Genomic DNA, 13,998 nt, shown 5'->3' on the forward strand with positions numbered 1-13,998 from the left:
ACATACTGTATGACATCTGGCAAGTTAAAAGAGGAAACCCTCTGCACTGGCTAAGGTGCTTAAATTTATTGCAAATCCATTAAAATTTCAAGTCCCAATATGACACGCTTCAAGGTGAAAACCTCTTGCTCAGATACCTAGAGTATGTGTAAAGGAGTGTTTGTTTGTTTGTCTGTTTGTTTGTTTGTTTGTTTGTTTTTGCCTCAAAACGTGTCATATTGGGACTTGAATGCTTTATTTGGATTTACTGGGCTTCCTGTATGACCCGTGATATACAGTATCTGACCCTTAAGCTGCAGCTATATGGTGACTGTATGCTCTATAGTAGTTGTGACTTGGCACATCTATATCAGGTGAGCCTTGATCTGTTGAACCATCCATTTTGAGGTGTACTATCCGACGAGGCACTCCCAGTTTTATCTTTATATCTGGAACGTTAAATCACTGGGATCAAAGTTTTTTTCCAAGCCTTGACATTAGAGTAGGATTCAGACTATTATTTGACAATAGAACACCTGCTACATGAGACACAGGACAACCATCCTGGGCCATTTCTTTAGTGTCAATAAAAATGTGTATTTTCACGAGTAAAGCTTATTTTTTGGCAGTGCATCAAAGGGGAAAATTGATCCAAGTCATCCCATTTCTGATGTGTAGCTGTGTAAGTACTGGATTTCAAGCCTAAAACTATATATATATATATATATATATATATATATATATATATATATATATATAACTTCCGGGGCCCTCTCATTCTCCTGAAGCTCACCTGGCAGCCAAGTGTCTCCCAGCCTCTCTGATGATACGCTCATCTGCCTGGGAGAGGTTCGGGGATCTCCGTCTCCAGCGCAGGCAGTGTACATCATACTGCCTGCTCTGGGAACGGTACGGGAGGCTTGCTGATGCTGGGAACGTGCCCCGGAAGAGTAAACAGTTTATTTTTTTTAACGTGGTCGCCCCATACGGTGGGAATGCGGCCATTTTTAAGCCCCCCCCCCCCCCCCCAAACAGCAAACAACAATGCTGCACCAATGTCATATAGCGCAAAAAAGAGATTCTAGGGTAAGGTGCGTCTGTTAAGCCCAAGACTGACAGAAATATTATGTGTGAACATACCCCTACAGTGTTTACAACTGTGCTTCCAGGATTAAAGTTACACATTGAGATCAGAATGGCCTGGGCAGACTCTCCATGGTACTTGCTGCCATTAAGATCAAAGAGCAGGCAGGAAGAAGCAGCATACATCACCAAGAATCATGGATTATAATAATTATTATAAACAGCAAAACTGGTAAAAATATAAATTATAAAATATAGAATGAAATATTACTGAGTTTAATGCAATACTGTATCCACCAACCTACCTCCCAAAAACGCTGGTACCGTCAGAAGCAGCATACATCACCAGTAGGCATGGATTATAATACGTATCATAAACAACAAAACTGGTAAAAATATAAATTATAAAATATAGAAAGAAATATTACTGAGTTTAAAGCAATACTATATCCACAAACCTACCTCCCAAAACTGCTGGTACCGTCCTTTTTATAAGAGTAAGTTCTTCCCAGTCTTGTCTTTTAAAATGTGTTGGTGTCTTGGTTCGGGTAAAAAATGATATTTTAATCTGCAGGAGCTTAGTAAATGAGGTGTGGCCTAGAGTATATGTGCCCTAGGCTTGTAATGCCTCTTCTTTCTTCCTACCCACCCTTTGTTATTAGGAACACCCCTACTGTATTGCTTTAATGTTTTCATGACTATTAAACTTTGCACCATACTGCTTTAATGTTTTCATAAAATTCCTACAAAACTGATAGCTCACACCAAAGTATAATAAACAATATACACTTTATTTGAAGATTCATTTTACATTCATAAAAACACATATTTTAAAATTCCAAGATATTGACAGATTTGCACAGATGACATAGGTGGGCCACAGAGATCACTAAGACATGATTGAGCAGTGAGGGGAAGCGTAATACAATTATTAAGGTGCCCAAACAAAGGTGAAAATTAGTAAAGTGCACAGTGCTGCAGGATCTAGTGTCAAACAAAAATATAGCAGCAAAGGTAGTATATGCTAAAGTGCACAGTGCTGTAAAGAGGCTATGTACCAAATCTCTGATATATGGGCGGCTGAGGTGATTACAAATATACACAGTAATGGCGACAGTGCCTTACCAGCTTCCAAATAAGTAACATGCAAAGGTGCCGGGTATACCTTAAGTCCGGTGACTGCGTGGTCCTTCTCCTCCCCAACGCACATTTCGGGGCGCCCCGTGATCAAGCTAATGCGAAACGTGCATTGGGGAGGAGGAGGACCATGCAGTCACCGGACTTAAGGTATGCCTGGCACCTTTGCATGTTACTAATTTGGAAGCTGGTTAGGCACTGTCGCCATTACTGTGTATATTTGTAATCACCTCAGCCGCCCATATATCAGAAATTTTGTACATAGCCTCTTTACAGCACTGTGCACTTTAGCATATACTACCTTTGCTGCTATATTTTTGTTGGACACTAGATCCTGCAGCACTGTGCACTTTACTAATTTTATTACGCTTCCCCTCACTGCTCAATCATGTCTTAGTGATCTCTGTGGCCCACCTATGTCATCTGTGCAAATCTGTCAATATCTTGGAATTTTAAAATATGTGTTTTTATGAATGTTATATGAATTTTCAAATAAAGTGTATATTGTTCATTATACTTTGGTGTGAGCTATCAGTTTTGTAATATTTTTCTGTTTTAGAGATAGCCCTGTTTACATATTTTGGTCTGTGTAGAAAAAGTTTAATGTTTTCATGCCTATTAAACTTTGGTAAAAACTTTGACCTCATTTACTACTGTGAGGCCGGGTTCACACTACGTGTTACAGAATGGCCGGTGTCAGTGAAGTTCATCCCGGCAGTACCGTCCAGGTAAATGTATTTTGTGCTTAATTGGCATGCGGGCGCATCCGTGTGCGCCCGTATCCCAATTCCCCATAGCACACAATGGAGAGTTCAGCCAGATCCGCACTTTCCATTGTGTGAGCTTTCAGTGTTGTTCATCGAATAGCGGCCACACAAAACTGACATGTGTATACACTCTGGCCGGAATTCCCTGTGATTGCAGTACCACATAACTTTTCTAATAATCACGGCCGTTGTTGCAAATCGGCAACAACAGTCGTGATTAATACAAAAGTTACATTGTGTGAACGTAGCTTGAAACTGTAAAACTGTCCCATCCAACCAGAATCCAGCTTTACTAAGGCTGGGTTTACACTACGTATATTTCAGTCAGTATTGTGGTCCTCATATTGCAACCAAAACCAGGAGTGGATTAAAAACACAGAAAGGCTCTGTCCACACAATGTTGAAATTGAGTGGATGGCCGCCATTTAATGGCAAATATTTGCTGTTATTTTAAAACAACGGCTGTTGTATTGAAATAATGGCAGTTATTTACTGTTATATGGCGGCCATCCACTCAATTTCACCATTGTGTGAACAGATCCTTTCTGTGTTTTTAATCCACTCCTGGTTTTGGTTGCAATATGAGGACCAAAATACTGACTGAAATATACGTAGTGTGAACCCAGCCTCAATCTCATAATCACTCTCAACATGTGTCATGTATGTACAGCAGAAGGTAATGTTTGTGTATAGCTTTGTCCAATTTAACCTACCAATAGTACATTAACATACCCTTTGCATCATGCCCATACAAGAGAAGTTTATTTTAATTAGAGGTGGAACAGGAGCCACTAATCTTACTTTATTAGTGACAGTCTCATTCCTGTCTGAGGTAGTCATTTCACATAGATTGATGAGGTCAGTGTTAATAAGATGCATGACTTATGATTTGCTTTGTGTGACCTTATCACTAAGAAAGTAAACAGGTGGCAATAATATATCACACTGTGTGTCCTTCCACTGCCTTTCAGGATGTGAATTCCTCAATGGAATTAGAGTGTTACATTGGATTGAATTTCTATGAAGTAATTAAACAGATCAATTATGTATGAAGACATATGTTTAATGATGTTTATGTTTCTATTGTCACAGGTGTTATTATCAGGGGCTGTTTTATTACATTAAGCTCCACTGAGATTGTAAGAAGGATAAAAGCCTAGAATTGTAGATATTCAAAGCAGTGAACATTATTTCTATGTTGACTTAAATAAGTTTCCGTATAAAAAGTTTTCTTCCGCAATTAAAAGAAAAAAAAAAGATATAAATGGAGATAGTGACAATCTTCACCATTCATTTGGCAGCAGCATTACCGTGACTGCTTTCATAGCTGTAGTTTTGTTTTATTTAATTTTATTGGCGTCTTACTGTTCACTGTTCTTTTCCCTGGTAAAGAACATTCTCACATTGCTGGCAGCTGGCAACAAGTAGAGGAGCAAATAACCTACGGTTCTGTGCAGGGGATGATTTGCTGAATTGGGACAATAATTTTACTTTCTGTGCTTTAGATTACATGTCTATTGCAATGGTCAATAAAGTATCACTTTGCAAAAAAAAAAGTTATTCTATAAATTGCCAGAACAGGCAATTTTAGCTAGATTCTTTTTTTATGTGAGACTTCATTTTTAAGTTTATTTCAATTTCAAACATTATGGTGCAACAGCTCTTTTAAGAACTAAGATTGATTAATTATTAGAGTCTGATCAATTGATATTGTAGGTATGGCCTTATTATGGTACATATTGGGTGGGACATTTTTAAAAGGAAATAAATGGAATGTAGCTCAGAGAAATAATAACAAAAAAAGTGCCATACAGTACCCAAAAATATAACTGTTCTGTATATGTTCACATTACCTGACTGCTCAGCATTTGTCGCCAAGCATCTGGAGAAGTTTGATGACGACCTTGAGAGACCTAGAAATTATGGCTCTATCCATGTTGCCTGGCAGCCCTAGAGCAGCATCTATCTTCTTCAGACGCTGCTTTTAGGTTCAGGGAATATTGCCCAACCCGAACAATGTTATATGGTTTTCATACTTTCGCTTACTTTTTGCCATTTTTTTGTGTCAGAAAAACTGTAAAAAAAATAGTGGTAAATAACAGCAGACACCTAGCACTGTTCAGTCCTGGTATTCATCCAGGAACCTGCACTGTATAATACACTCTGCACACCATAGTTACATAGTTATTATTTAACTTTATTAGACACATACTGTAGATCATTGCTGGAGAAAAAGTTATCTAGGAGTCACCATGTCTGTAACATTTAATTTCCAGGGTAAGGATATCCAGCCTTGGTTGGATATTACCCTAGTTTTGATTAATTGAACGTCATATACATAGAGATATGTTATTTTCATAGCTCATTAAGACATGGTTAATACTTCATAGAAATGTTCTTTATAACAATGACAAGGAAAATAGATAAAATTGTAGTCTATGGTGATGGTTATTTGTCAATGATTTATTACCTGTGTTAATAGGGCATAAGATATCCTTTACCCTAAATAATAAAACTTACACATGCTTATAAATGTGTTTAGAAATATATATATTTTTTCTGTACTTCTTATAGAAATGGTTTATTTTACAAACATAACCACCTACTTTGGGGGCTTTGAAGAATCTCTGGTATTTTCGTCACTGTGCATGTACATATAAAGCATTCAAAGATGTATGTTTTTGTTTGTATATATGTCTATCACTCTTGTGCATTTTATTCTGATACTGTAGTTCTTCCTAATGCTGACTGTACATGAGTGTATGTAAATAAGTCCATAATACAGATCTGGAATATGAACATATTTCAGATGATACACCTTGAGTATGTCATCAGTATTTTATCAATATTCCACCAGTATTTCTGTACATTAAATACTGATAGGCTGTTTCCCATACTCAGAAAATTGAATTACACTTTGAAAAAGTGATAAAATATAATAAAATGATGATGAAATATCAATAAAATATTGGCCATGTACCGATGCATGTCTATTTTAATTCTTCTCTATAGAATGCAATGGCCATATTTTATCTGCAAAACAGATGAAAGTAACATATGCAATCTTCTTGCAATGCATGTATATTTTATATGGCCAAGTGTAAACCCTATAGATAAACATTAGCTCCGTATTACGAATTGCAAAACGCAAACAAAACATGGAAAGTAAATGCATTTGTGTTAGGCTATGCTTCTACTATGTGATTTTAGCACAGAATGATGGCTGTCTATTGATAATGACGTGCGCAAATAATGTTCAGCCGTTAGCCGGGAACATAGTCGTAAGCTGACCTTAAGGGATTATTCTCACGTCCCTTATTTTGTGGATGCTACAGATGGTGAACCCCTGAAGTGGAGTTTTTCCCCGGGGAAACTGTTTGAATGTTCATGACAGAGCTGCACGGCTGCTTCATTACAGTGTCATGAAGATTCAAACAGATTCCCTGCTCCCAGCATGATATTGCTACATTATGCCAGGTGGGAAAACACTCCACTACAGGGCTTCCCTGTCCGTAATGTCTGCAAAATATGGGACGTGGGAATAAGCCCTTAAGCTAAGTTCAGACATACCGTGCTTCCACGAAAATAAGACAGTGTCTTATATTGATTTTTGCTCCCAAAGATGTTCTATGTCTTATTTTCAGGGGGGGTCTTATTTTTTTAAGGAGAATTTACACTTATGGTTGAAAAAAAAAAAAAAAAAAAAAATATATATATATATATATATTTATATATATATACTGTACAATAGTTGTCATCACATAACCAAACATAGCCCCGGTGGCGGCGGGGGTCTTAGATTTGGGGAATGCCTTATTTTTGGGAGATGCCTTATTTTAAGCTAACCTGTAAATCCTCCACTATGCACTTGTATTTTTTTCAACCAAAATCAGGAGTGAAACTGACAGAACAACATTATAATGCTAAGATCTGCACTGTTTCTGTGTTTTTAACCCACTCCTGGTTTAGGTTGGTAAAAAGCCAGAAAGACAGAAAATTCAGAAATTTGTTTGCCCGGTATATTGGTCAGTATTTTGCAATCAAAACCAGGAGTGGATTGAAACACAGAAAGGCTATGTTCACACACTGTTGAAATTGAGTAGATGGCCGCCATTTAATGACAAATAAGGACCGTTATTTCAAAACAACACAAAACAATACACTATATACACATTGAACCATAAATACATGGGTCAGATTCAAAATGCAGGCAGGGGTACAAGCAGGGTCAGCAATAGTCTGTTACCATTATGACATTATGAGTCTTGGTTGCAGAGCAAACACATAGGAGGCATATGCGGCTAGGGGTTTCAGAAACTCTTCCAACATATAGACATGGCCTCCCTTTGACAAAGAACACTACTTGCTGCCAAGCCCCTCATAAAGACAAACCCCCTTCTCATGTGTGGGCAGGTCCAAGTTCCTCCCCCTTAGGCTGAAAGCCCAAAACCCATACAATACCAAAAGGCGTAATAACTCCATAAGACAGGATCATAGGGAGATGGTTCTGGTACTGTTGGATCCGTCTTGGGCCCCAGAACATTTGGTGACTAAACATGGATTCTCTGCCATTTCCACTTATCTAAACATCCTGGTATCTCAGAGAGGGGTGAGATGCAGGAGGAGGTTTGGTGAATACATATCAATACATACAGTAACCATATTCCCTTCTCCTCACATGGCGGTATTTTGACCTTAACATTACCTGCATCATTCTATTGTGGATTTTGCAGCTATTTCTGGTAAACATAGCCATACCTTAACAGGTAATTAGTTGAAAAAAATATTGAAGGAGATCTGTCAGGTCGGTACCAGGTACCAAGCTGCAGACGCAGGCAGACAGGTGATAGGGAGATAAAACAAGTGATGCCTTTGTCTTTGATGGTAGTCATTTGCAAAGTTATAAAATTGCATTTTTCCTTGTAAGCTGAAGTGCCAAAGCCCTCTGCCTGTGCAGCTCTATACCTGGCACGGACCTGAAAAATTCCTTTTAACATTCACTTTAGTACATGTCTCAGAAAGTGTCCAGACAGGTGAGGTCTTATCTTTAAGGTTCCATTATTATAACACAAGCTGGTTTTATGCACCTAAATTAACATTCGTATATCCAAGGCTTAAATTAATTCACAGAACATTGTTGTTTTACAGCATTACCTGTTTCTGTTTTAGACTTGAAATTGTCCCTTGGTACAGGAATTCTGTTCTCTTAGAAATCTACAGAGGCATGAGAAGAGCACAGATTTTGATAACATTCACAAGTTGCTCAGTGGGATTTCATAAAAACAGCTGTTAAGATAACTCTGGAAAGTTTTCAGCACTATATGTATGTCACACAAACTGCAATGTTTTTACAACATATGTATAAAATGATGTGCAGTTATGGCTCTTACTAAAGTGGATATCACTTCTTTAGCTATCAATGCAAAGAGTATCCCACTAACATGAGCCTTAAATAAAATCCCTAATAAAAAAATCTCTTGCATAAGACTTAGAGAATATTTAGGGGTACACAGAGATATGCAGAAGTCAGTGATTAAGGGGTATACTTAAAGGAGAAGTCCGATGAAAATTTTTATTAAAGCGACTCAATCTGAATCTGACCCACAATCTGAATCTTATACCTTCAGATAGTTGCTTTTAATCCAAGATCTGTCCTGGGGTCTGTTCAGCAGGTGATGCAGTTATTGTCCTAAAAAATAACTTTTAAACTGGCAGTCCTGTCCCCAACGGGCGGGGATTAGATTGTGTATGCATTAGGCTTGCACAACCTATCTGTCCCTCCTCCCCGCCCTCCTCATCATTAGGAATGCTCCAAGCAGATTGTCTCCTATTCATCAGCTGTGTGAATACTGAACATGGGCTGGATCGTTAAGGTACCTGTGCAATGTTCAGACAGGAGAAAATGTTCTAGTGGCATTCCTAATGATGAAGAGGGTGGGGAGGAGAGACGGAGGGGTGGTACAAAGTTAGGGCACAGATATTCTAAGCCCGGGGCTGCAAGTTTAAAAGTTGTTTTTTAGGACAATAACTGCATCACCTGCCCAACGGACCCCAGGACAGATGTTGAATTTAAAGCAGCTATCCAAAGGTACAAGTGGTTTGGGAGGGTCAGATTGTGGGTACAGAGTCACTTTAAAGTATTATATTGCCCTCCAAACGTTATACAAATCCCCAATATATGCTTATTATGGGAAATGCTTATAAAGTGTTTTTTTTCCCCTGCACTTACTACTGCATCAAGCTTCACTTTCTGAATAAAATGGTGATGTCACGACCCGACTCCCAGAGCTGTGCGGGCTGTGGCTGCTGGAGAGGATGATGGCAGTGCCCTGTGTTCCCAGTGTCCCCCTGCCATCATCCTCTCCAGCAGCCACAGCCCGCACAGCTCTGGGAATCGGGTCGTGACATCACCATTTTATCCAGGAAGTGAAGCCTTGATGCAGTAGTAAGTGCAGGGGAAAAAAACATTTTATAAGCATTTCCCATAATAAGAGTATAGTGGTTATTTGTAGAACTTTGGAGGGGCAACACAATACTTTAATACAAAATTTTGCCACACTTCTCCTTTAATCTAACATATGACTCCCATACTACTCAAACAACAAAGTGTTATGTAGGATAGAAGAGCTTTACAGGAAGGACCAGAGCTCAATGATACTTGTGACGTTGAATGAGTGAGGAAGTAGCCGCTGACACTGACCCTTTATTATAAAGAGAATATTCCCACCCAGATAACCCCTTTAAGATCGCAATTCTATAACTGGGTGTACTCAGTATGTAGTAGTCACGTATACAATAAGGCTTTATGCAGCTAGTTGTGAAAAGCTGCATGGATTCAGTGAGGAAGTGGGGAGATATTCTCCCATAGAAGCTATATTTAATATATTACAGCGATATTATCCCCTACAGGCATTGCACAAATCAGATTTTCTTAAAATATAAATTGGCCATAAATATTCCAACAATATATTACCAAATTGACTGTATTCAAGAGGCAATATAAACTGTGCATCTGACAGGTTGCAAAATATCTTGCTATGCATACATTTTACATAAATCTAGTCAAGTCCAAATCTTTGAGTCTAAGAAAAATGGATAGCCAATAAACTAAAGGATTATGAGCTTTATTTCTAAGTATAAAGCACATATGCTATTCCTTACAGAGGTATTTTCAAAACTCATGGTTGCCTATTGCCATTACTAGTAGGCTGAAATGTTACAGCTGACTACAAATTGCCCCCTCTAAGGCTATGTTCTCACTATTTAAAAATAATGACCGGTATTTGCCAGCGGTCCACTAAAAACGGCTGTCATTTTGATGGTGTGATTTCATAGCCACATCTCTAGGAAGTCCTGGTCACAGGATGGAAAGCGTAGGTCATTGTGGGCTGCATTTTACTCCATTTGCCTTTCTCCCCTCCTTGGTTCCATCTTTCTGTTTTTCTCTTTTTCTGTCCGGTGTTATTATCTACATAAACGGGGTGTAATCTTGAAGTCCACATTTAACCCCTTGGGTTTCAATGTGTCCAATTCGTATATCCAATGGAGTTCCCTCCTTTTGAGATGAGCGTGTCTGTCACCGCCTCGTGTCTGTGGAACAATATGTTCCAAAAACACGATGCGTAAATGATGTTCTTGATGCCCAAAGTCGGAGAAGTGCTTGGACACGGGTAAGTCTTGTTTTGATTTACGTATCGTGTATCTATGTTGAGTTAGGCGTGTTTTCACATCCAAGGATGTCTCACCTATGATTGTATTTCGCTATTTCCATTGATTCAGCGATCTGATGTACATGCTTACTTTGAACACGTGTGTTGTTTGTTTTGGTTAAAAATGTCACTCCCACGATTTGTCACTGAATATGATATAGCAGCACAGGTAAAAAGTAGAAAAAATAGATTAGTGCACGCCTCACCAGACTGGGCTCAGCGTCCGGGATAATCCAATAAATTTGAAGGAGACAGCACTTTGTAGAGTGAAAAACGGTGGCCTTTATTCACACCTCAATGTTGCGATGTTTCGGCTATACACAGTAGCCTTGAGAAAGGCTACTGTGTATAGCCGAAACGTCGCAACATTGAGGTGTGAATAAAGGCCACCGTTTTTCACTCTACAAAGTGCTGTCTCCTTCAAATTTATTGGATACTCCCACGATTTGTATCACCTGTTGTCAATTTTGTATGCTGTGTATTTATACACCTTCTTTGCCATGTATGCACACCATACTGCTTGAAAAAGCACTCAGAGCAGGGTCGAAACGTTGCAAGTTGGCCACAATAAACAACTAAAGTTTTTTCCACTGCCGCAGTGTCTCTATTACTATCTATCTATCTATCTATCTATCTATCTATCTATCTATTTATCTATCTATCTATCTATCTATCTATCTATCTATCTATCTATCTATCTACCTATATAATAGAGAATCCACAGCACTCTCGAGTATACGGTGAAAAAATCTGTGATTTATTTCTTTAAAGCATAGTGCAAAACATCAGGGCGTCCTGCAGGGGTGCCGCACTGCAGGGGTTAATGGCAGGCGGCCGCGCGATTGTGGCAGCTCATCATTAACAGTGAGGACCTGGCTGCATATAGCAGCCGATCCTCACATGCTTTGAAGTGAGCTCAGCTCCTGAGCTCACTTCAAAACACCGTCGGACTCCATGATGTATGGGTATGGCTTGGGTCCTTAAGTGACAAGATTCCATGACATACCCATACAGCATGGGTCCTTAAGAGGTTAATAATCATGCAAGGAAAGGTAGATCTATACCCCTCCCCGGGGTTGAAGAAATGAAAAGATAATGAAAATAAATACTTGGAAAAAAAAAAATGAACAAACAATAGTGATATTTTCTGAAATACTGTGTTTTTCCTACTGGACCCTCCAGTGCTTTGTAATTCTAGGAACCATGTCACTAACATTCATTCTTTTTCAATTAATGTAAACACATAGATTCAAATTTAGATTAATACACCCCATGCAATCTTTTTTTCAGGAAATATTGATGAAGTAGAACGACAGTGGAAGGCTGAATTCCATCGCTGGAACAATTACATGATGGACTGGAAAAATCAATTTAATGATTACAGCAGTAAGAAGGAAAGCTGTACTGGTCTCTAATTAATGGTTTTACCCTTTACAGAATCACCATATTATGATTAGTAGGTACAAACATATTGGTACTCATTTAAAGGTTGCTAATATGCAAATTAACCTGAAAAACATATCCATTATTCTTGGAGGTATATAGTACACACATTAATACAACATACATTTCTGTATTGTCTTGTAGATACCTGTAGGTAGGTACAGCCACAGTTATTTAAGCTACAAAAAAAAAAAACATTCAGCCCTTAATTTGTTTGTTTTTAAAATTTTGTTAATGTGCTTAGTGCCAAAATATTTACAATTTATTGCAGTGTCAAAAAGAAATTGTTTACACTGGGATGGTTTTACAGCTTGTTTGGCTGGACCACTAAAGAAGTTGCCAATGGGCCCTTTTATTACCCTAAACCACCTAAATGTTTCCACTAAATCTTTATTCCTATCTAAGCATTTTAGGAGATAATATGTGGATCGGTAGAGGTCAGATAGCTGAGACCCCAAATATAAAGGGGAGATTGCACTCAGTAATGAATACTGAACACACTGAGTGAACATAATGCTGGCAATGTTTCATTTATTTTCTAGGGGGCATTGCATTTTTCTGCATTCAGCATTTAGAAATGTTCAGCAGACCTACTGCCAATTGTCCTTGTTTAAGTAAATATTGGTGTCCTAGCAGTTTGACGGATAGACTATAACAAGCTTAGATGGGAGTACTCTTTAATTCTTTTAGAAAATGAAAGGTCCCCATACACCTCAGAATTGCAGTGGTATATGGTGTATGGGGCTCTTCCACTGACAGATGTCGTTGGACATAGGGGTCCATCATGCCTGACCTCTTTGTTTCAGATATGATAAGCCACAGCAAGAGCTCTGTCACTGCAGCTTACCCCTTCCCCAGGCCGTGATGAATGTTCCTGTGTGTGAGGAGGAGAGTCGGGAGATGGGAAACAGAACTGATGGGCAAACGATTGTTTGCCTGTCAATTATTGAAAGTGTATGGTTATGATAGTGTATGAATGTTGGCATTAATTTCTTCATCACTGTAGACCACCACATATATTGATATTAACTACTTTATTACCCTAGATTACCCTGTTTGTTGTTAACCATTTTACTTTCCCAGGACTTACAATTAAAGGGGTTATCCGGCGCTACAAAAACATGGCCACTTTCCCCCTACTGTTGTCTCCAGTTTAGGTGGGGTTTTGAAACTCAGTTCCATTGAAGTAAATGGAGCTTAATTGCAAACCACACCTTAACTGGAGACAACAGTAGGGGGGAAAAGTGGCTATGTTTGTAGCGCTAGATAACCCCTTTAACTGTTACCCTGGGTACATATTGTGCACAAAGGCATAAAGTAAAATTGACTTTTCATTTAAACTATCTACAATATCACATGTTAAATACATTTTCTAAAGCCAGACCCCTTTCATAAGCTTTATTATAGCATGGTAATGTAAAAGAGACACCTATTTGAGAGCTCCCACCAGAGCCACTGTGGAATCTCTCTTCTTATTTGTGCATCTTTGTCATGTCAGGGAAGGGGATCTACATATTGTTCTTACACAAGGTTTCTGTGTTGCCTTTGTCCGCACCTGTATGTACACGTACAAAACCTAAACTTTGACAGGATTGTTTTTATCTTTAGAAAACCACACATTGTGTTTGAAGTCTCAGAGTAAAATTGTTTCTATTTCTAATTAAAATGGATTCTTTTATAATTTTATTATTTATTCAAGCTTTTTTCTCTATATGTAGAGTACAAACAATAAGTTGATAGTATATAACATGCTGTGCAAGTGTATGAATAACAACAATATTATTCCCTGGTGGAATAATAATAGGTTTTATGCCTCAAAGAGGGTTTTGTACTATCTTACCTACTATATTTTCCTTCAGTGACTAAACATTTTAAATACT

At 38.4% G+C, this 13,998-nt stretch overlaps 1 protein-coding gene across 2 annotated transcripts in view; it reads left to right on the forward strand.

Moving 5' to 3' along the window:
* BCHE (butyrylcholinesterase) overlaps positions 1 to 13,274 on the forward strand; it is a 64,670-nt gene extending 51,396 nt beyond the window's left edge. Inside the window, exon 4 of one of the 2 annotated variants that reach the window (XM_069975255.1) lies at positions 11,966 to 13,274. In XM_069975255.1, the coding sequence (XP_069831356.1) occupies positions 11,966 to 12,090 (125 nt within the window). In that variant the 3' untranslated portion in view covers positions 12,091 to 13,274. The remainder of the gene's footprint in view (positions 1 to 11,965) is intronic. The other variant, XM_069975256.1, reaches the window with a different exon arrangement.
* Positions 13,275 to 13,998: the final 724 nt, after the last annotated feature.

The sequence above is a fragment of the Dendropsophus ebraccatus genome, chromosome 6, assembly GCF_027789765.1.
Source record: "Dendropsophus ebraccatus isolate aDenEbr1 chromosome 6, aDenEbr1.pat, whole genome shotgun sequence".
Lineage (NCBI taxonomy): Eukaryota > Metazoa > Chordata > Amphibia > Anura > Hylidae > Dendropsophus > Dendropsophus ebraccatus.